General features: G+C 44.9%; 1 protein-coding gene across 1 annotated transcript in view; it reads left to right on the top strand.

Annotated features, from left to right (window-relative positions):
* SLC1A1 (solute carrier family 1 member 1) overlaps nucleotides 1-24,065 on the top strand; it is a 100,199-nt gene that overhangs the window by 72,340 nt on the left and 3,794 nt on the right. Inside the window, exons 8-11 of the mRNA XM_019555331.1 lie at nucleotides 2,320-2,427; nucleotides 7,264-7,386; nucleotides 8,911-9,105; nucleotides 10,012-10,146. Coding sequence (XP_019410876.1) covers nucleotides 2,320-2,427; nucleotides 7,264-7,386; nucleotides 8,911-9,105; nucleotides 10,012-10,146 — 561 coding nt within the window. The remainder of the gene's footprint in view (nucleotides 1-2,319; nucleotides 2,428-7,263; nucleotides 7,387-8,910; nucleotides 9,106-10,011; nucleotides 10,147-24,065) is intronic.

Genomic DNA, 24,065 nt, shown 5'->3' with positions numbered 1-24,065 from the left:
GGCCCTACGAGGAGAGGCTACGGGACCTGAACCTGTTCAGCCTCCACAAGAGAAGGCTGAGGGGGGATCTGGTGGCCTGTTACAAACTAGTCAGAGGGGATCAGCAGGCATTGGGGGAGTCCCTGTTCCCCGAGCACTACCAGGAGTGACCAGGAATAACAGTCACAAGCTGGCAGAGGGTAGATTTAGGCTAGATATCAGGAGGCGCTACTTCATTGTCAGGGCGGCTAGGATCTGTAACCAACTTCCAAGAGAAGTGGTGCTGGCTCCTACCCTGGGGGTCTTTAAGAGGAGGCTAGATTACGACCTTGCTGGGGTCATTTGACCCCAGTACTCTTTCCTGCCATGGCAGGGGGTTGGACTCAATGATCTGCTCAGTTCCCTTCCGACCCTACAAACTATGAAACTTTACTGCAAAGCTAATTAGCCAACTCTGCAGCAAACCATGTGTATAGGTAAACCCAGCATGTTGTTTACTGCTCTTAGTTGAATAGGCTCTCTTACAGCAACATGCACCACACCTACCAGTAAGTGTTTGTAGGATTAGACTCTTTGATTGCAAAATCTCAATAGATCATACTCTGAAACAGTATAGCTGCAAAGCACTTGTCTTAGTTCATAGATTGTAAGGCTGGAAGGGGCTTTGGAAGATCATCGGGTCCAGCCCCCTGCCTCAGGCAGGAAAGACAGCTGGGGTCAGGTGACCCCAGCAAGGTGACTGTCCAGTCTCCTTTAGAAAATTTCAAGGATAGGTGATTGCACCACCTTTGGAGGGAGCTTATTCCACAATCTGGACACTCTAACTGTGAAGAATTTCTTCTTAATGTTGAGCCTGAAACAGTCTTCAAGGAGTTTGTGCCCATTACTCCTAGTTTTCCCCCAAGGGTGCCCTGGTGAACAGTTTCATAGATTCATACATGTTAGGGTTGGAAGGGACCTAAGTAGGCCATCAAGTCCGAACCCCTGCCCTGGGCAGGAAAGAGCACTGGGGTCAGATGACCCCAGCTAGGTCGTTGTCCAGTCTCCTCTTGAAGACCCCAAGGGTAGGGAAGAGCACCACCCCCCTTGGAAGCCCATTCCAGATTCTGCCAACTCTTACTGTGAAGAAGTTCTTTCTAATGTCCAACCTAAATCTGCTCTCTGTCAATCTGTGGCCATTGTTCCCAATTACTCCAGGAGGTGCCCTAGAAAATAGAGCATCTCCTATTCCCTGCTGCCCTCCTCTGATGAATTTATAGGCAGCCACAAAATCATTTCTCAGCCTTCTCTCGTGAAGGCTGAAGAGATCTAGGCACCGGTGCACTCCGACTGGCCACGCTCGCCGCTCAGGTGATGGGGGCCAGCGGGAGCACAGGTGCTCCACCTGCGAGCACCAGCCAAGGAGTGGGAGCAGTCAGCCAAGGGAGGATCCCCCCACCCCACTGGTGAGATTGGCCATGGCCCCTCCTCCCCCCCGCCAGTTACCGTCTGGTCACTGGTGGCACCAGTCACCCAAGCCAAGTGGAGCACTTTACATTTCTCAATGTTGAACTTCATCTGGTTTTGACTCACTCAACTTGCCAGCCTGTCTAGATCCATCTGCATCTGTAGCCTATCTTCAAGTGTGACCACGCTTCCCCATAATTTGGTGTCATTCATGAACTTAGCTAGTGAGCTATTCACCCTCACATCCAAATCATCGATAAAGATGCTGAAAAGTACTGGACCAAGCACCGACCCCTGCAGGACACCACTGGCCACCTCTTGCCAGGACAATGTTCATTAGGACTCTCTGGGCCCTACCCTGCATCCAGCTTTGTATACTATACCAAGTTCTATACTCTGTTCTACAATGCAAAAATTAGTGCATTGTCCTGCTATTTGAAAATACCTAAAGGGATCCCAGCAAAGCTTACAGTTCTGCTCTCCCATGCACATCTCCCTGTGGGACAAGGACGAATCCCACTTTTGCAAATACTTATATGTGCAAACAAAGTTATGCACATGCAGAAGCATTAGCAAGATTGGAACAGTGTACGCACACCCTTTCTCACCTCTCCAAGCTCTGTTAATATAGTTGTTCTACATTTCTGCTAATTTTATTCCAACATTTAAGATCACAAAAACCTGAAAGATTATTCAAATAACTTCTAACGTAGCCTTTCATAAATTAACTATTCTGTTAAGAATTATTATCCCAAATTATTTTTCTAAAGTAGCTTTTCCAAATTATAGAAAAAATAATTATTATGCAATAAATTATTCCTTAGCAAAATTTGTGCAACATTTCAGCACTACAAGAGGATTGGTTTTATAACTGAATTGTTTTTTGCCTTCTAGGTATATGCCATTTGGCATTCTCTTTTTGATTGCTGGGAAGATCATAGAAGTTGAGGACTGGGAAATCTTTCGCAAACTGGGTCTTTATATGGCTACAGTACTAAGCGGGTATGTCATTCCTTGAAGGTAAAATGTAAAATTTAGGCAATACATCAACTACATTTAGGATCAGATGTAATGCAGTTACATTTTAATTATCCATTACAAAACAGCCTTTTCTATGCCTAAATATAAAATGCTAGAAAATGATCTTTGAGAGATCCCATCTATAATTCTCATTTTAGGGTAGTTTGTATTAGAGAAGTACTTTTTGCTACAAAAAGTCATTCCCCTTGCAGCTTAAACAAAAAAAAATGGATTTATGGTACTCAGTACTTCACCCCTGTTTTAGCTGGATGCTCAGCAGATAATACCATATTTTTCACATACAACATGCCCCAGAATATAATACACAAGGCAAAAATCAAGAAGAAAAAAAGAGATCTTTCCTTGTAGTAAGTAACTGAGTTGCAGCAACTGGAAACCAAGCCTACTCATTGTTTGCTTCCTCTGAAGTGCTGTAGATTTTCTGTTTTGTCTGATGAGAGGCCAGACCTGCTGTTACTGTATTTATTTCATATAACGAACACTCCAATTTCCAGCAGCTTGTTTTTGGGGAAAAGAGCTGTTGTATGTGAGAAAAAGACAGTATTTACCTCCACTAAATACACCAAAGATTGAAGTCCTGGGAGAGAAGGGTTGTGCTATGGAGAGCTAGCCCCACCAAGCTGCTGTGGTGATTGGAGTTTACCAGCCCATGGAAAAGGTTGTAACACTCTCACCAATTCTGGAAGATCTTTGGCAACCTGTGAGAGGTCACAGGGATCTGCACCTCTATACTAGATGAATGCTCTAGTAGTTTATCCAGAGGACAAGTAGTAAGTAATACACAAGCAGCAGCTTAGCCCCACATCCACGCCAAGCAGGTGATTTGCATTCTGTGCCAACGGATTTGGGGCTATGATTTGGGTCACTGGCTCTTCAAGACAAGAGGAGCTGACAAAGTCACAAAGGCTTTAATCTGGGGCAGTTCTTACAAAGAATAGAGAAGTCTGTTCTAGGCCCCGTGACTCTGCAAAAGGATCCTTGTGGGTAGACTCTTGGGCCTACCCTAACCCTTTTGCAGGTCCAGGGCTCTAGCAAGTACAGTTTAATTGCTGTAAACAATTATACCTTGTAATAGATAATATAAAGCTGTGAAAAATATCCAACAAAGAAACCTTTTAGAAAGATAAATACATAGGTACAGCACTATTAAATTAAGTGCATTTAATTTTCTGCTTTCAGTGCAGTGAAGCATAACACCAAGACTGTCTGGGTTCACTGCCTTAAGCCTCTGCTCTTAAAATTCCTTGAGCATGCTGAGGATTTATACATGGTTTGTTTAAAAGCCAGATCCAAAGCACTTGAGAGCTTCTTCCCCAATTTTTTTTTTTTTTTTTTTACATGTAAGCTGCTTTTCAAGAACAGCATACAGAAGTTTCCTGACAAATGAATGGGGGAAGGGGTCACTTGTTTTTTAACACAGACCTTCCCAAACTGGGCATGAAAATGTTATCTTTATATTTTTTCTGAATATTTAAAATATATAATGGTCATTATTTCAAAGTATTTTTCAAGATTGTGTATATTAATATGTTCGGGCTAGAAGCCAATAATACAAAAACATTCACATTAATGATTGCTGTTTAAAATGTAATGACTGTGACAGTTAAAGCTTTATTACAGATTCAGAAATAAAATATTTGATCATGGTAATATTTCAAATATTACACTGAGGAAATCTACCACTTTTGTACTACTCTAATATGTAATCTTTCAAAATCTGCATAATTTCCATTTCAGTTGTTTGAACACATCTCTCTTACAACTTCACAGTTGGCGACCACCAATACTTAAGTCAATTAAAATCTAATCCTCCTAATCTTAATTATAAAACAAACCATGTGCAGAATATAGGTAATCACGTAAAGAAAGACACAGTGTTTAAGTGCCACATTTTTATGTTGCTAACAGCAGTCAGCTGAGTTTTTGAGATGAACATTACCACTGCCCTTTGATTTCAGTTTCATCTCTGGCAGTAAATATTATAATTATTTACATAGTAATAGTTATTTATTTGTAATGTGTCAGGACCACGTCTGCCTGACTGCTGTACACATAAAAAAGTACAGTCCTCTCCCTGGAGTCTTTACACTGTGGAGTGAAATCTCTTTGCAACCTCCATCCTCCTATTTAGAGAGTAACAACATACCCAAAGAGCATAAAAGGTCCCAAGGTACTACTTTGAAGACCAAATGATAGAAAGAAAAACTAGAAAGAAGGGAGGAATGTGAGAATTTAATAATAAACCCATCTGGATCAGGGGAAAATGCTGTAATGAAGATGAGTGATAGCGTGTTATATGAACACAAGGAAAAGAAAAGAGAAAGGAAGATAAATTAAGAGCTCCCAGCTCTTCAGCCTCTTGCTGAATAGGTGTTTACTCCCCAGGACTCCAACATGCTCTATCCATTTCTGCCGACAGCTGCTAGGGAACAGCAGCACCTTCTTGTCCCTGTATCAGCCCACAGGAAGTTGTACAGAGAGCCATGCTCTAGCTACCATGGAGAAAGGTAAAGGGCAGCACATCCTCTGGATGGCTGAAGAGCTGGGAGAGAATATTATGATAAAGTACACATAAGTGATGGTGTCTTCTTGCTTCTCGCACCCTTTGGCAGCCATGTATCCTTCCCTTGCCCTGTGTTGGTATCACACACTCTTGCCATCTTCATTACAGCATTTTCCCCTGACCCAGCCGGATTTATTATTAAACTCTCCCATGCCTACCTTCTTTTCTGACTTTGTCACTTGCTGGCTCTTTTTCAAGAACTTTTCATTCCTCTGAATTTTCTATGACTGATGTTTTCTACCCTATTGATCTCTTTGGGCTTAATCCAGTGTTTGCAGAGTACCCTCCCCACTTCCTGCATTTTCCAGTAGTGCTCAGACCCAAGCAATGAGAATGCCTCATCCTTTTGCCTGTCAACTGCTGAAAGGAATTGTAGAGCCTATACTATTCCCATCACGAGCTAATGCGTTATATGTATAGATAAATGTATTTCCACAATAGTAAACTCTAATTAATAGTTACTTGAGACTCACTAGTCTTGTAAGTCATGTACGCATTTCTGAAATTTTACCTTCAGCTGCTTTTTCTTAAAAGACCTGACACCAGACCATCACGCTCTCTCCATTTTCCCTTTATTTGCTTGGGAGAATTTTTGGGGGTCTAATATGATTGCAAAGACCCTGATTTCAAACCAGATAACTGCCTGGTTCGTCAGCTTTTGTAAAAACAACTGTTCTATCCAGTTTGACTGAAACAGGCAAAGCTATATTAGTTTTATTTTTCAAATTTATACTGCATCAGGGTCTGCTTTTATTTGAACTGTTATCAATTTTGTCCTGATTATAATTCAAGTCCCTGTCCATATTACAAACTAAGATTTCCTGCCACCCATGTTTTTATCCCGCAGAATCTCCTGACACTTCCATTCTGCTAACTAAAGCAAGCTATCACATAACAGAGTAAAAACTTAGATGTCATGGGTTTAAAAAAGATTTCCGTCTCAGGAGACAGAAGACTAGACTATTTTGCATCCTGCTATGTTAAATGCCTGATTTTTGGCAGAACACATGGTTCCAGACTTCACCAATATCTTTATCTACTGCTCTGGGATTATAAAACACTATTACAACACACTCATGTTCCTAAGAACATCCTGTGAGGGCAGAACAAAAGTTCCAAGGTTGCATATGCCATATTTTGGAGCTGCATATCGCCCAAACCCCTGCCAGGCTTCAGTGATTCTTATTTGTGAGGAGCTGCTGCTTCTGCAATATCCTGTGACTTTCAAATCCAGGGCATATTTCACAGTCCTCTCATGAACATTTCACTTCAAATATATTTACAATAAGCAGTGTGTCTCTGGCCTGAGTGCCCGCAAAGCAGCTGCAGCACACACATTTATGATCCCTGCGCTCACATGAATGCACGTATGCTAGCAAGGACAGTAATTAATGCTTAAGGCCAAATTCTTCCTTTAGGGACATGCCCACACTGCTAATTAATTTCAGCAGGAGCTGTTCACTTACTGGGAGGAGAATTTGGCTTTTAGAATCTTACCAATTCAAACAACGTACGCTAAGCAACAGCACTGAATGACAACCCAGCATCTAACAACGTCCAATATTGTACAACAACATTTTTCTCATTCACATCAGTTTAAACAAGAATAACTTAGCTGACTTTAATGTGATTAGTTTGGTTAATAATGTAACAGAGAAGAATTTGGGTCATTACATTTGAATTAATGTAAATGATTTCCCACAACAGAGCAATGCAGTTCAGAGGTAGATGCAGTCAAACCTATTATGAAAGCCTCTAAATTCCATCGGTTCCAATAATGGGCCACATCTCTTTGTATCCCCAATCAGATGAGAGTACCAAAGGTGATAAAATAAAGGTTCATACATTTTTTTAACGTTAATTTACTTTTTGGGGTGTGACTTAGAATATTTTGGATCTTAAAATGTATTCCTAATTCTGCTACTCCCTAAAAATATTATTTATGTATTTTTTCTTGACTTATTCAAATTTACTTTGTTTCTAATATTAATTAGCTCATCTCATTTTATGTTCTCATTTGAAAACAGATAGTGACAAAAAATCTTTTGAGAAGAAGATAATCTTTCCCTAACATATACTGGGCATACGTTCCCTTGGAATACAATTGTCACTGCAGTAAATGCTTGTTGTACACATGTATTTGAGGACAGAACTGGACATTAGTTAACAACAACTCATTGGATCAGGAGACAAAATAAATCTAATGACTTAAAAGAGTCTGTTTCCTTTTTCAGACTTGCAATCCATTCTGTTGTAATTCTGCCACTGATCTACTTAATAACAGTAAGGAAAAACCCTTTTCGATTTGCCATTGGGATGGCTCAGGCACTTCTGACAGCCCTCATGATCTCTTCCAGGTAATCAGAATAAATATTGTTTTCCTCTGGCATTAATAGCCATTGCAATGATTTTACTGCTGTTTATATTCCACATCCTGAAATATTAAATCCATTGGGTGCAAGTCCAAGGGAAATATTACATTTATAAGTATCACCTGTATAATACTGACTGCTGAGTATTTACATCAGTGCTGCTGAAACAAGTGTTTCTCCTAGTAGTGTAACATGGGGTGGACAAGCAGGACACATCCTCTGGGCACTGCTTAAGGATTTCATAAACATTAGGGCTGGAAGGGACCTCACAAGATCGTTGGGTACAGCTCCCTGCCCAAGGGACAGGAAAGGAGTGCCAGGGAGAGGGGTGCCAGGACAGGGGGAGTGGAGGGGTGAGGGAACCACTTCACCCAGGGGGTACTTCTTGCTCTGCTACATTCCTACTGTCTTCCCTGCCTCTATGGCATGCTTTGTCAGTGCAGACAAGGGGTGCCATAGCGCACAAGGCATTCTTGGAATCATAAAATCAGTTTCACTGAGCAGCAATGGAGTTTGCTGATCAAAGGGAGAGCTACACCTATTTTTTCTGCCAAATTCAGCCTTTTTCTTTACCCTCTGGACATGGGTTTCATCAGCAAAAAAACCCCATTTAAAATGGGGGTGAAAGTTTCCCCCAGCAGCAGCAAATTCCATGGCCCCTCTAGAGAGCTACAGTTTCCAAAATGCCTTGCTCCATGGCACCGCAGGACAAAGGAGCAGGGGAAGGGTGAAAGTGCTGTCCAGGGTGCATTTTTCCACACTAATCCTCTGGTCTGTCCTCTTGGGTAAAGGATGATGAAATAGCCTCTTTCCCAGTTTTCACAGAATCATAGAGAAGCAAGGCTGGAAGGGGTCTCCAGAGGTCTGCTAGTCTAACCTCCTGCCTGAAGCAGGATCATCCCTATCTAAACCATCCTGTAGAAATCCATAATCTAAACTTTTCATAAAAATTACCACCAATCCTGACACAGCACAAGGCATAACACCCTAACCTGCCACCAGTAAAGATGGAGAACCTCAGCAGGCAACTTCCTATTTCTATAAAAGGTTGTTAATATTTGCTCAAGAGATCCCAGGTAGAGGGCCATGCTGCCCACTACAGAAGAAAGCAACCCTCCCCCCACCCCCAGTCCATCCCATTTGACCATGGGGTAAAATTCCTTCCTGACTCCAGATATGATAAGTTTTGTCAGTTAGCTCATTGCTTACAGACCCTCTGAAGCTAAGTGATTTCACTGTTTCTATGACTATACCAACCGTGAAGGGTTTAGTGTAGGTTTTTAGGATAATTAAAACTTTCAGTCGTTTTTTTCCAAAAATCAAAAGACATAGAAAGACCATTTCACTCTAAGAGCCAAACTCCATGTTTCTATAACCTGTGCACAACATTCCCGATCATTTTAGAACATTTTTCAACCCTACACTTAGATACTCAAAATAAAAGTAGACTAGACTGATAAAAAGAACAGGTATTCTACTCGTATGCATATTTGTTTATCTACCACCCAGTTCAGCAACTTTGCCTGTCACCTTCCGCTGTGCAGAAGACAAGAACCATGTCGACAAAAGGATTACCAGATTTGTTTTACCAGTTGGAGCAACAATCAACATGGATGGAACAGCACTTTATGAAGCAGTGGCCGCAGTGTTTATTGCACAGCTCAATGACTTGGAATTGGACGTTGGCCAAATAGTTACTATTAGGTGATCATCAGAGCTCAAGTTTTGTCTCTTTTTTGTTAATGAGTTGTGGATTTGCTGCAGCCAGTCTTGGGGAATCCTGCTAATTTCACAGTTGTCAGCCATGTGTGGCAAGGGGCAAATTCTCCTCTCTTGTGCAAAGCTTTAACAAACAGGTCTTGCACACGGGACCTATATAGGGACTGGAGGTAGGGGATGAGGGGCCAAGGCATGGAATGGCATGTGGCCGTGTTATATCTGGAATTGTGACTACTACGTTCAGCAGCTGTAGGAGCTTGCAGCACAGCCCAAATTCCTCATTTTGTCCAGGATATACTTTTCAGTCCCACTGGTCATGTTCTCATTCCTCCTAAGTCTTCCCTCTGTGCTAGTGTAGAGTAGTGATCAGCAATATTTTCCAACAGTGGGCCAAAATGGCCCAGCTCACATCTTAAGTGGGCTGGTGCCAGGACCTAACTGTTGCTGCCACCACTTATACCCCACACCCAGCTGCAGCACAGCTCTCCACTGCCTGCTTATCCAGCTGTAGCATAATGCCGTGCCATACCAGCAAAGCCCCTGCCACCAAATGCTGCCAAAGTCTCAGCTCCACAGATTGGATCCAATAGCTCTGCAGTCCAGATCTAGCCCACAAACCACAGATTGCCAACCCCTGGTTTAAATGACTAAAGCATAGTAAAGGGATATGTACCTGCTCCCTCATACAACAGATGCATATCAGTTGCTTGGGCTGCTAGCCTTGTTTGTCTGCCCAGGAAGGAGACATGATCAGCTCCTCAATAGCATAAGCTGCTCTAATAGCCTGCCCCAGAGTCCTGTGCAAACTTGCTTACTAGGCAAGCTGGGATTGTGCCTCAGGAGAACAACAGATTTCCTAACTGCCTTTCCACTTACGTTTTTTGGATTCAGTGTCACGGCAACAGCAGCCAGCATCGGAGCAGCAGGTGTCCCCCAAGCTGGACTTGTCACCATGGTGATTGTACTAAGTGCAGTCGGGCTGCCAGCTGAAGATGTTACCTTGATCATAGCAGTCGACTGGCTTCTGTAAGTTTAGTAACTTGAGCATTTAAGTAATGTACTGTAATAATCTATTTTCTAAATGGTGAATGAATGTCTGTGACCAGTAGATAGGATAAGAAGTTGATGCAGTGGCTTGGGAGGACTGTCAGAGGCAGGCATGGATGACCATAGCACCAGACTGGTTCAGTTTATTACTGAAAGAAGTACCAACTGAGCCTTGAGGGATGAAGCCAGAGGAATCACATTAGCTGCCTATACACATGCTCAGGGGTGGGGGATCTTTTTAATTAGAGCGGTTCCCAGAGAGGCGCTCCAATTAAAATGCTGCAGCATCATATGTATTAAGCCCCCCATGCATTTAAAAATGGCTGCTGGACACTAACTAAAAGTTGTTGATTGAGCTTTAGTTAAAAAAAATGCCCCTGTGGCCATTTTGAAATACAGAGGGGCTTAATACACATGATGCTGTGGCGGTGCTAGACCATGTGTATAGACAATCACTGTCCAGGAAAAGAGTGAGTAGCCTTAGATTCACGGGTGATAGTGACCTATCAGCACTGACCAAGTGATTTTTAAAGCACAAGTGTTAAAGTACTAGAAAAATAGTACCTCAGAGAAGTTTAAGCTCACCCCATAAATTATTCCACCTTAGGGTTGTTAGGCAGCTTGCTTGCAGTAAAGAAATGCAAGCCACAAATAGAACATTTTAGCAGAGCACTACAAAACAAGTAGTTTAAAAGAAAATTGCTGAGATGGGCTCAGTAAGTTCTAAGCAGAGACAGCTCTGGGTAGATACTCAAAGCACAATCACAAGGGCTCTGCCATCACAGCTGCACTCCTTACCAGTTCCTCAATTTACAAGAGCCACACAGGAACCCGACCCAACAGATCATCCAGCATGTGCCACAACAAACATGCTATTTTTCCTGATTCCCCCTTCCAGCTCCTCCACACCTTCCCAGTCCTGTTAAGCAGTTCTTTCAGGGCCAACACTGCGATCTCTGGGTGTCTGGGGCATCATCTTTAAGAGCTGACTTACTCCAGCAAAAGTGCCTCAAAAGCTTTAGCTTCACTTACTTAGATATGTTTTGGGCTCCCCTTATTGCTTCAGGTGCTAAGCAGAACAAGGAAGTAGAGAATAAACAACCATGGCACCAGGGAAGCTCCAAGAGGTGGGAGATAAGGGACTGCAGTGCAGGCAAGAAACCCCTCAGTTTGGTGTGGACCAGCAGTGTTAGGTGGAGCAGATCATTTTTTCTGTACTCCAGGTTTTCTATTTCTGATGTGAGAAGAGTAGCATTGCCTACCTGTATAAAAGGTTTTAAGACATGCAGATGAAATCTTCCGAGAATTACAGTTCTCAAAAAAACCCAGAAATGGTCAGTAGAAAAAAAATTTTGATCTGAGCCACCTCATTTTGTGCAGACACTTGCTCTTCCTGTGTGTCAGAGTTTCTCATCTGATGGTTGTCAGATTTACAACAGGATGGACAACACAGTCAAATAGACTGTCTCCAGAGTCCTGTTAAATGTCAGCTTCCCTAACATGCTCTTCTGAAGTTGTAGATGTATACCTTGCTGGGGTCGTTTGACCCCAGTACTCTTTCCTGCCAACGCAGGGGGTTGGACTAGATGATCTACTTGGGTCCCTTCCGACCCTAGAAACTATGAAACCATGAAGTTCTGCATCAACATGCACAAAGTGGGTTAATAAATGGAGAGCAGTGGAACACTCTCACTAAGATGCTGTCTAGACATGGAAAGTTTATGAATGCTACCTGTGTAATCATGGCCTGTGCCGCCTTGTTTTCTGGGAGCAGTGAACACTGCAGACTAGAACAGGAAATCCGACTGTGGCTAGTCCTATGAATCCCCATTTGAGGCCTGCTTATCATCGGGAATCCTAGTTTTCACTATAAAAATAAACCTCAAATTTTCTGATTAAAAAAAAAAAATCCAAAAAAACCCCACAAAAATCCAAATTTTTCCATGATTTAAAAAAAACTATATATATTATGAGAAGCTGGCCTCAAATGGGGATTCATTATATATATATTAGTGGTGTTTTGTTTTAATCACAGAAAAAAATGGATTTTAGGGGGATTTTTTTTTTTTAATCAGAGCATTTGGGATTAGTGAATATAAAATAAATTGTTCAGCCATAGGATAGTACTTGTCCTGGACAGTACTATCCTACAGTAGAATTAATTAATTTACTGCACCCTAATATGTGCACACATGTAGACAGTGACACTTTACTATTGAGCTAATTAGTCAACTGCAGTAAAGCATATGTGTGTGTAGATGCACCCACTGAATCAGAAGTGGAAAATAAAGAACAGATGAGGGAAGCTGTGACTTTTCCCTCTTACCTGATGACTCCTGGTCACTCCTGGAGGATTCCAAAGACTTCTAAAGGATGGCAGGTCAGAGGGGATGCCTTTGTATCCAGATTCAGGTAAAAAGGAGATCTACAAACTGAAGTTCTACAACGGGCCCTTATTCACCAAAATCTTTGTGATAGAAGTCTATGCAAGTAGGAGGGGGACTAAGAGGCTTTGGACTCACTGGCTGGCACTTAGAGCAGGAGTTTCAATAGTCTTTGATAACCCTTTAGATCCCAACCAAAAGAATCAGGCTAGTATCCACTTCTGAGTTTTTTCTCTCCTCAGGTGCCTTGATCCTGGTATATCATGGACCAATTTTAAATCAGATTCCACTACCCCTTAGGAACAAAGAGCTAAGTCTGACAGGTTCCTTTCACCTGGTCCGTGGTGACCCTCGTGAGAAAATCTCCCTCTGGCTTCAAATGGAGGAACTGGGAATTCTGTACCCAATCTATTACCACCCCACTTGCTCATACAGTGGGCTAACCACAGGGTCCTCTTTGAACTCTGGACAAAATATTTTGAGACTCCAGATCTGTTATTATGGGTAAAGAGAGGTCCTCCAGCCATTAGGTGGTTCCATGTCACTTTGGACCCTAGTGCCTTTTCCTGACCTTTGTGCCAAATTTTCCTTGAGCCCTTTGCATCTTCCTCATGACATGATAATGACCTCAGTGTAACTCCAGCCCATCCCCAAATAATTCAGGGTTCCAAAAAGGGGAGATTTTCTCCAGCCTTTCCTGTCAGAGGGTCCTGTAGGTCATCTTACGCCCTTCTCCCAGCATGCTTCAGGAGGAGGCAGAAAGGGCCCCAGTCCCAGCCCAAGACCACCAGGGGGTGACACTAAGAGACTACAGCTTCTAACTCTCCTGTCTTTCCCCTAACAGTCAGAATGACCCTAGTCACTGAGTAAGGCTGACCATCCACATGTATGCAGCCCACATACACTGTCTGGCCTTCTTGCAGAAGTTCAGATAAGCTGTTCAATAAGCTGTTCTCTTACAAGAGTCTGTCCAGACCCTGAATCTACCAACCCCAGAACTGGGATTCCCTCTGCTACTACACACTACATACTGTACACATACCCATGTAGATCTACACATTTTCCTCCTATCTGAGGCACACCAGAAGGAAAATCACGTTGCCTACCCACCCCACAGTGAAACGAATTAGGTGTTCCTCTGTCAGCATCTCTTCTCTTGGGGTGGGGGCTTCTGTCCCTACTTCCCAACCTCCAGAAGGAGGAAACACTCCAACCTGGCCCCATGCTTATCCCAGTCCAACACTGGGGTCTCGAGTTCCCTAGTGTTTCACAGTCCCTGTTAATTTTCATGTAATTTTTGTATTGCCTTCTTTAAGGCAGCCACCCAATAGTGGCATACCTGTTTCCAGGGTTCTTATAGTAGGATCCAGCAAAGCTGCTTCAAGGATACTATTTCAAGTATTTCCTCAGAGATCAGACCTCTGGTTTTAAACCACTGAGAGTAGCAGGCATCCCAGAGTCACTGGGCTACTGTCCTGTGCCAAGATTCAGGGCCAAAGACTTCCTGCTGTCAGCAGTAGGCCTCTTCACTTAAGTCTAGCCAGTCTCAAATGGCAAACAGAAGAATATATAGTCATTGTCCCCACAAACACCTAAGGCCTGGTAAATGCCTCTTAATTAGCAGTGAGCTAGGGAGTCAGCCCTATCTATAATTAGCACGTGGCCAATTATACACCTCAGCTAGCCTCCCAGAGTTTTCGTAAAATGCTTCTCAGTCATCTGCGGGCCCCATTTTATTGAGGACTCCACCATCTCTTGTAGGCAAAACCCTGTACCCGCCTTGTTCTTCTCAGTCCAGAAGTACAGGCAGAATTGCTGCTGATCTTGAAAATCTTACTGCCGAGCCAGGAAGCACTGAGGCTGCTGTTCCAGGCAACCAATCTATGTTTCCAGGTCTACGCCTCTAGTAGCTGTTGCATCTCCTGCCCACAATCTCCAGCGCTTGTGAGCTGGTCATGCCTTCTGCAGTCTGGATTATTAAAAGTCAAAGCAGTAACATAGCTAGGGGATGGAGGAAAGGGGGAGGGAGGGAGACATGAGTGAGGCGCCAGCCTCAAATGCTGACTTAGAGGATGTGCCAGTATGACCCCTTTCCCCAGGAGTCTACTGCGGCAGGAGCAGCCCTGTGCTGCACAGCCATAGGAGCCAGACAGGCACTACAGGGCATGGGGCTGTGCATCTGAGGAAGGGAGGTGGAATGACCCCCTCTGCCTGGGGAAGAAAACAGGGTACTAAGAGTGGCCCCCAGAAAGCCCACAGTGCTGCCTTTCTACCAGCAGCAGCAGCCCAAGCTCATATTGCTTCAGCAGTTACTGCCAGCGTGAGAAGAGCCAGGCAGGTAAGACTCCCTTCTCCTCTCCCACATCCAACCCCTAATTTCCACTGGTTGACATAATTCCCCACTGCCTCTACCCCAGGCATAGAAAGAGCTTGTTACACCCTTGAGTCACAGCCACACCTCTTCCAGGGTTCAAACAACAGGTCTTCAACACAAAACATTCAGGCCACTCTGCCTACTGCATTCAACAAAGGAAATCCAAAGAAAATACCCAGCCTCTTGAAGTTCAGGCCTCAACGGTTCTCCAGCTCCCCCATCTTTCTCAGGGCCCTTTTTAAGCAGTCCCGGCCAGGATTCTGCTCAGGGGTCTGTTACGGTGTAGACATATCCGTAGTTATGCAGTATGCTGACCAGTTTCCGTTTCCTCATTTAACTAACCCTTAGTAACACAACTGCTCCTTTCTATGACTGATCTTCTCCATAAGGACAACTGTGAAAGTTTGAAGGCCACAATATATTAAGACTGGAATTTAGCAAAGCTCTTGCTGAGAATTGCATAGGTCACTTCAGAGATAGCAACATGTTCCTAACACCTCATATGGGACCAAGAGTGCCACTTCAGCATTTAGACTCTCTCAAAAATGCTAACAGGAATGTGTTAGATCTGTCATGGGACAGGTTTGATCTACTTAATGACAGAACAAAACCTGGGGAAACTGAGAAATGTCAGTACAACCGCTAGGTCACTTGGATTTTCTCGATTTTTGTATTCAAAGAAAAATACTATCCTCCATGTGTGAGGAGGAGGAGGAAGATTTCTAGCAGAATCAGTGAGGCTGTGACTGATTCACAAAAGTGGTTTGTGAATCAGCTTCAAGGGAACCCCATTACACAAAAGTAGCACATGATGCACTTCAGAGTCATGGGTCTCTAACACTAGCAGCGATTTGGCTCTTTCATCATCTTTGGCAGCAGTGTTGATGGTTTACTTAGAAGCTGTGACCCAGTTCTTTAGGTTAGTAAAGCCTTTCTCTCCTTTTCCACCTGCAGCTATCACTAAATGACAATTCATTAGGTCACAGTGATGAGCCACAGAAATAATATGAGGATGCAAAGGGTTATATCAGCTAAATACACTGCTTAGTCACCCTTAGGCTTCTCATCAATCATTTCTATGATAGATGGTTCCTTGTACTCTGACAATTCATAGCCTGTCCTAAATTACATGAAAAAAGATTATTAAAAGAGGTCAAAATGGTTTTACTGGTGTAGTGCTCCTGAAAGATTTTACAGCCCTAAAGACACTCTTTAGGAAACACTCTGCAGATGATTATGACTGTGCTGCCCATATTAGTAATGCAGCTATCATGACCATAAAACTTTTATACCACTACAAATCATGAATTTCATAAGGCAGATTTTAATGTCCCTCTTTGGTGGGTCAGTGAAAGATTGCTGGTGTCACAGTAGTTATTTTAGAGCAGTAGTTCTCAACCTTTTTGGACTTGAGGCACTCCCCATTGGACTTGAGAGTCTTTCAGAGCTTTTGCAAATTGGAAGGCACCCAATTTCAAAAACTAATTTATATATAAGGGGCCCACTGGGCATCAGAGCCAGGGGGCAACAAAGGCGCCAGTCACAGGGCTCAAGTGCCTATACACTAATGCTAGCAGCATGGGGAGCAAGCAGGATGAATTAGCACTCCTGCTTGCAGAAAACACAACTTAGTGGGGTTAACAGAAACCTGGTGGGACTGGGCGGTACACATGGAATTGGAGGAGGAGAAAGTAGAAGGATTATGGGTTAGGATACATGGAGGTCAAGGGGAAAGGGATTTGGTGGTAGGGGTCTGCTACAGACCCCCTGTAGCAGGGCAACAGGAATATGGGCTCAGCTGCCACTCACCAGGGCAGCACAGGTGGGGGTTGCTAAGACAACCTTGGGTCAGCTGACCAGAAGGGGCAGGGCCTGGCCTTCATAAACAGTGAAGCTGAGGCTGGAGGCAGTTCCCCTCTGGCAACCTAGGAAGCAGGAGCTCTGCTGGAGCAAGCAGAGCTCTGCGGGCCTAGTAAGGAAGCCGGATGGCTTGAGCAGTGTTGGCATGGCGATGTGGGGTGGAGAGAACCCTGACAGGGATATGGACAAAGGATAGCCAGGTTGGCTTAGGATTTGTGTTCTAGCCAAGGGGTTTTGCGTTTTCCGTTTTGGCTGGTTGTTGTGTAAGACCGGAGGACCGGCCGAGGCTGTAGGGGCGGAGGCGGCCTCATAGGAGCTCCCCATGTCCAGACCCCGGCTCCAGTGTGGGCAATATTGGGAGGAGCCCAGTGTGGCCGTAGGCGAGAAGCCCCAGTGGGTCATAGGCCCGAGAAGGTGGGTCTGGGGGGCCAGGTAAAGCTGAGGCCACCTGAGCCCCAATAGGGAGAAGTCCCAGGGGGGTGTAAGACCCAGGAAAGGGGTCTGGGGGCCAGGTAAGGCTGAGGCCACCTGAGCCCCAGCTGGGAGAAGCCCAGTGGGCATAGGACCCGAGGAAGGGGTCTGGGGGCCAGGTAAGGCCAAGGCTGCCTGAGCCCTGACTACGAGAGCGCGGGGAGTGCGAGGCACAGGCCCCGGCTGGGGGGGGCGCAAGCGCGGGGAGCACGAGGCACGGGCCATGAGGGGGCACCCGTGAGGGTGCAGGCGGGCAATTGGACAGAGCCCTGGTACAGCAAGGCAACCGTGCCAAAGAGGAAAGAAGGCAGCCTCTCTTGAACAATATTTACCAGCAAGATGTGTGTTCGAGACCCGATTTGGCATGGTAGGTAGGGGCACTAGGGGAGGTCATGGCACCCCTAGGTCATCCTGCCACACCCCCACACCAAGGGGGAGAAGTAGATTTGGAACTCCTGAGGCAGCTCTCGGAGACCATAAAGACTAGGGAGGCAGTAGTCATGGGGGCCTAAACTACCCTGACATCTGCTGGGAGACGCAGACAGCAAATTCCCACCGTTCACTCAGGTTCCTATCCTGTGTACAGGACCTCCACCTGATGCAGGAGGTACATGGTCCCACTAGGGGGAATGCCTTACTGGACCTGGCACTGGCAACAGGGGATGACATGGTAGGGGACCTACAGATCAGTGGTCACCTGCGGGACAGTGACCACCAAATAACAGAATTCACCATAAGGCATAGAGTGGGTAAGGTAACTAGTAGGGTGGAAATGCTAGACTTTGGGAAGGCTGACTTCAGCGAACTCAGGTGTTTGGTCAATGACGCACTGCAGAGTAAGAGATTTGGTGAGATGGGAGCCCAGGAAGGGTGGCTGCGCCTTAAGGAAGCGATCCTTCAGGCACAGAGGGAGATGCTCCCGATGCGGGGGGGAAAGGGGCCAGGAGGCTTCCTTGGCTGACCAGATAAATCCAGAGCAGCCTAAGGGCAAAAAGGGGGGCATATAAGCAGTGGAAACAGGGAGAGATTACTGAAGAGGAGTATACCTCTCAGCTCACAGTTGTAGGGAGGCAGTTAGAAAGGCCAAAGCTACCATGGAGCTGAGGATGGCATCCCAAGTTAAGAATAACAAAAAAATGTTTTTCAGATATATAGGGAGTAAAAGGAAGGCCCAGGGTGGACTAGGACCACTACTGAATGGGCAAAAGCAATTGGTGACAGACGGGGGACAAGGCTGAACTCCTCAATGAGTTCTTTGCCTCAGTGTTCCTGAACAAGGGGCAAAACAAGTCTCACAATGGGATTGTAGAGAGACAACAGCTGGGTGCCAGACCACCAAGTGTTGACCCTGAGATACTGCAGAGCCACTTGGAAGGACTGGATGCATTTAAGTCGGCCGGCCCGGATGAGCTCCATCTGAGGGTACTGAAAGCACTGGCTGATGTCATTGCTCAGCCACTGGCAAGAATACTTGAGCACTCATGGTGCACAGGCCAGGTCCCAGAGGACAGGAAAAGGGCCAGTGTGGTCCCTATTTTCAAGAGGAGGAGGAAAAAGGATCCAAGCAAGTATAGGCTAGTCAGTCTCACCTCCATCCTTGGTAAAGTCTTTGAAAATATTATTAAGGCTCATCTTGTGGTTGCCAAGTTTTCCTTGGCATGCACACACATTGTCTGAGTAGTTACTTCTCGGTTGCCTTGCTGTACCGGGGCTCTGTCCAATTGCCTGCCTGCGCCCTCACGGATGCCCCCTCATTGCCCATGCCTCGCACTCCCCGCGCTCGCGCCCCCCCAACCGGGGCCCGTGCCTCGCACTCCCCGCGCTCTCGTAGTCTGGATGCAGACTTGTGGTTGCCTATAAATTCATCATGGGGACACAGAAGGGAATTGGTGAGGCTCTACTCACAAAGGCACCCCTGGGAGTTACAAGAAATAATGGCCATAAACTAGCAGACAGCAGATTTAGACTGGATATTAGGAGGAACTTCTTCACAGTTAGAGTGGCCAAAATCTGGAATGGGCTCCCAAGGGAGGTGGCACTCTCACCTACCCGGGGGGTCTTCAAGAGGAGGTTAGATAGGCATGTGGCTGGGGTCATCTGAACCCAGCACTCTTTCCTGCCTATGCAGGGGGTTGGACTCAATGATCTATTGAGGTCCCTTCCGAGCCTAACATCTGTGAATCTATATTATGCTGTGCTAGACCCTATAATCATCTAAGTAATAGTAACAATTTGATATTGCTTGGAAGGAATTGAGTCTACATGAGAGATGGCATCATGCAGAAGAAAAGACAGGCTTTTTCCTAAGGATTCTGGGCAACTGCAAAACTTCAGACTCTGCTTTTAATGAGCAGGATGCTATTTATGGCCAGTTAACTTTAATGCACATGCTGTACCTTGATAGTATTTTGCATATGCTAAAGTTGCTGTTTTATAGCATTAAACATTTCTTGTGCACATTCTTTCCTCCCTTGAAATTTGGAATTTGCAGTCTGACATTTACATGCACTGCAGTTTGGTTTTCCACCAACAATCTGTCATGAGCTATGATTAGATTTAGTACAAAAAATAGTGACAGAACTGGATCTATAACATAAAACACCTTTATCAGCAAAGATGTAATGACAGTGAGAAACAGTAGCAACTGTACAACAGGGAAGAGATAACTGCTTCTACACCAGCTTCAGCAGGATCTTGGCCAGACACAATTTTTTTGATTCACTCATCTTAAATAGATTGCTTTTTTTTTTAAATGTCATCAATGTTAGAGTAATTTCACACTAGTGTGCTCTGATACAGCTAGATTATGGCCATCCCAGCATGGGTATACTGAGGAGTAGACCTTGAGAAACCTTCATATACAGAAGGCAGCTAGAACTGTTCTGCTTCCCCAGTAAGAGAAGTAACTAACCAGCCAGCAGCACTGAGCAGATATAAGGAGGTGTTTCTGAGTGAAGTGAACAGGTAGCCAGCTTCCTATTATCATTCCCAGGAAGGTCGTAGAGAATTTGGTAACTCCTGGAGTGAACACAGACTGACAACACAAATCTACATCTTCTGTCATACCTTTACTTAGATGTTAATAAGGAGTAATCTTATCTTAGTTCTCAAATAAGTTGGCTATGGGTAGTCAGGTGAGGTTTATCCCACTTGAACAAGAGAACTCAGCAAGTCAGAAAGTCTCACTGGCCAGGCTGGATGGCTCTCCTCCCTGTTTCCTTTTTTTTACCATTCCTTGCTTCTAAGGGAAGTTACACTTTCCTTAGAAGCCACAGGACCTTGCGATATGTGATACACACATAACAAGATGCTGTTCAAATGACTTCCTCAATAGTTCTGCAGCATCTGCTAAAAATCAACTGTAAACAAAAATAACTTCTGAGAACCAAAAGACATGTTCTGTTATTTAAATTTTGATGCAATTTATGTGTTAGGAATAAATTGCAGTTAACCATAACTTAATTCATTTGCTCTCCAACACATTTGCACTCAAAGGCCGTGTCTAAATGAGCACGGCCATGCGGTATTGGCATCGCAGACAGCACCACATACCACACATAATGTTGTTCTCTGTGCTGTAAGGCCCCTGGATATCCAGGGGTAAAAAAAACCCACGGAGAAAAAAAGTGGAGCTGTGTATGCAGTGGCAGCATGCGCTACCCAAAGCCGGAGCCTGGCCAGCCAGAGCCACATTCTGCTGGTTTTTGCCACTGCTGTAGCCCCAGGAAGTCCCCAGGACCCCAGGTAAGGCTTCTGGGGCCAGCCCAGTGCTGGCCCCAGCCTCCCCTACCCCACCCAGTATAACTTGCCACGTGCCAGCATGCTCACAACACAGGCATTCCCCAGGGACAACTAGCTGCAGCACAAGGTGCACCACCACTAGCTGTCCCCAAGGAATCAAACGTCCACACACGTCTGGATGCAGCCAAAACGTCTTCACCAGATACCAAGATGGAAGCAGGTCTGTCAGACCCCCATTACATTTGCTTCAGTTACACTTCTCACATCATCTCTGTGGGAGGGATTTGCCGAGGGAGCACACGCTACAGGCCAGATCCTCAGTTGGTAGAAACCAGGCAGATGCATTGACCTCAGTGCCGATTTCTTTCCTAAAGCTAAAGTAAGGGTTGCTTTTCAGTACTGTCCTCAATATTTCTCAGAGGCATTGTACCTGCAAGCATAATGCCTTCAGTCACCACTGGCTGAATGCTGTACCTCTTCCTCCCTGCTTCCAGCACAGCTCTCTCTACCTGTAGGGATCTGTTTCTGTTGCAGCATTTACTCAGGCCTTTATTCAAGTATTTCCTCTAACCATCCCTCATCTCTGTCCATGCACAAAGCCTTCTGACCCAAGTCTAGTAGTGGTCTAATACTGGGGCTATCTGACACTCTTGGAGGTTTAAATAAGATTCAGTTGTCACAGTCACTTAGCTTGGTAACTTACACGTTTTGTGGTGAGGATGCAGGCTAAACTATTCAATTGCAAGTCCACCAGTGTCTTCCCACAGTTCAACTTTGGCACCCAGAAGGAAAGACCAGTTGTGCCACAGATCACTGGGAAAGTGGATCAGCGTACCAAAGCACAAAGAACTATGGGATGTGCCCTCAAGTCCTAACAACCCACACAAGGGAAAGTAGCACCAGTCAGGACAAGGTGACTCGCATATGGCTTTGCAGTGTAACTGCTCACACTGAGCCAAGACCGAGCTGCCAACAATTAACATTTCTGGCAGTCCACTCTGTCAGACGCCCATTTACCTCTGAGCCGACATTCTTTTCCCCTTTTGTTTTTGAAAAGGTGGCTTACTGGCACAGGCCAATATATTTCAGAGCCTTATTTCATGGGGTTTTTAATACTTTGTAACTTAGTTCTGTAAACAGTAGCTTGCAATACTAACATGCTCCAGGAAACCAATAGTCCATTAAATGGATCCAAGAATCCATTAATTTTCTGTGTTATCCACGGTTATGGTTATAATTAATATATAGAAGCAATCTATTCCCACCTTAAATCAACCCCCCCCTAAAAAAACCTGAGTATTCAGGCAGTCTCATTTAAAATTCTGACCTATACATACTTTTCAAACAAAGGATTTTTGATGTGTAAAGCATATGAAAGGTGAATTTTATACAGCAGGAATCACTGTCAGAGCATTTAGCACCTTAGCAGATGGAACATAAACTAGGAAGCCATGTAGTTTATTAACACTTTTACTTCACATACTTATTGCCTAAAATGTATCATTTTACACCCTGACATAGTGGCTCATTAACAATCCTGTAGTTAATTTAGAACCCTAAAGCTTTCTTAGTCCAGTTTATCAAGTCTTACAATTTGGGGGTTGTTTTTTTTGACGCTGGGGTTGGTTTTTGTTTTATTCTTTTTCAGAATGGAGAAATCTACATTCTTCAAACAGTACCAAAAAGGTGTTTTCCATAATTTCCTCACTTCTGAAATTATCCCATGGGAGCCTGAAATTTACTTTTTTATGCCCCACACCATGTGTTTCATCCAAATCAAGTGTGTTATACACAGAAGTTTTCTAGCATGCAAAATGGACGAGCAATGTAGAAAAGTATTCATATATGAAACATGCTGGTTCACTTACAGTGTTTGTAGTCTCTGTATTTGTAAATATCTGAGCAAGGATTTTTTTTTGTAAGGACACTCAAAAAAAACAAAGTCATCATGAACATTCATTTATGAAATTAATTTCAACCAGAACCACTTGCCACTCTGAAACTCTCAATGCTTCCAGTGTTGGCAGTAACATTCCTTAAATCCAAGCTCCCACTCTGCTAAGCCGATGCGGAACATGTTTCCTGTATAGACCTCTGTACAATAATAAATGGACTCCATTTGGACTAAAAGAACTTAGATCAGTGGGCTGCAACCCCCAGCACACATGCCAGAGCATGGCACACAAGGCCACATACCACAGCCAGCCTGGGCTCTGGGCAGCTGTGGCAAAACAGGCAGAAGGCAGGAAAGCCACAAGGGGCCTGATCCTTGTTGTTGGCATGCATACCTCTGGGCAGATGGCAGGGTGGGGCTGGGTTTGCACTGCCCCAGGCCCCTTCCTGGCCATTTACCCCACTTTCACTGCCACAGAGTCCAACTGGGGCTCCAGAGCCCAGTGCAGCTGTTTGCAGCCTCCTAGCTGCCTGCCACAGCTGGCCAGGCTACAGGCAGCTGCAGCAGGTAGCAGGCAGGCTACAAACAGCTGCACCAGGGTCTGGAGCCCCAGCACCAGCTCCATGGCAGCATCAGGTTTGTGTGCGCTTCTCGGAACATGGCAGGGAACAGGCCAGGGGCAGCACAACCCTGACCCCTCCCCTGCCATCAGACTGGACATGCACCTGCATCCACCACCAGCAACAAGGATCGGGCCCCTTGCAGTTGCACTCCAACCAAAAACACTGCTGACTTAGATCTTTATTTGAAGTGCTGTGCGCTTAGTGCTGCTACTTGCAGCCACGCGGTACAGTGTGCCCTGAGCTATTGCAAAATTCTCCAAGCACGTGGAGCTTCCTGGTGTCACCCTCTAAATCATCCCCCACTAAAACCTGTAGGTTGTTACAGAAAGAAGACCTGAAATTCCCCAGGGTTGGGGTTGGGGTGGAAAATGGTACAATGGAATGACAACTTTACATTTTCCCTGTTCCTGCTCCATTCCCTGCCCCAGTCCTATGGCTCAAGCACTGCTAAATGGCAAACTCATCATGGTGCCCTGTGACCAGTGGGGTCCCTCAAGGCTCTGTCCTGGGACCCATACTGTTCAACATCTTCATTAATGATGTGGACACTG

Source organism: Crocodylus porosus, unplaced genomic scaffold (genome assembly GCF_001723895.1).
Source record: "Crocodylus porosus isolate Cpor-Errol unplaced genomic scaffold, CroPor_comp1, whole genome shotgun sequence".
NCBI classification, from domain to species: domain Eukaryota; kingdom Metazoa; phylum Chordata; order Crocodylia; family Crocodylidae; genus Crocodylus; species Crocodylus porosus.
Note: the sequence above shows the minus strand (reverse complement) of the source record. Positions and strands in the feature narration are given on the sequence as shown.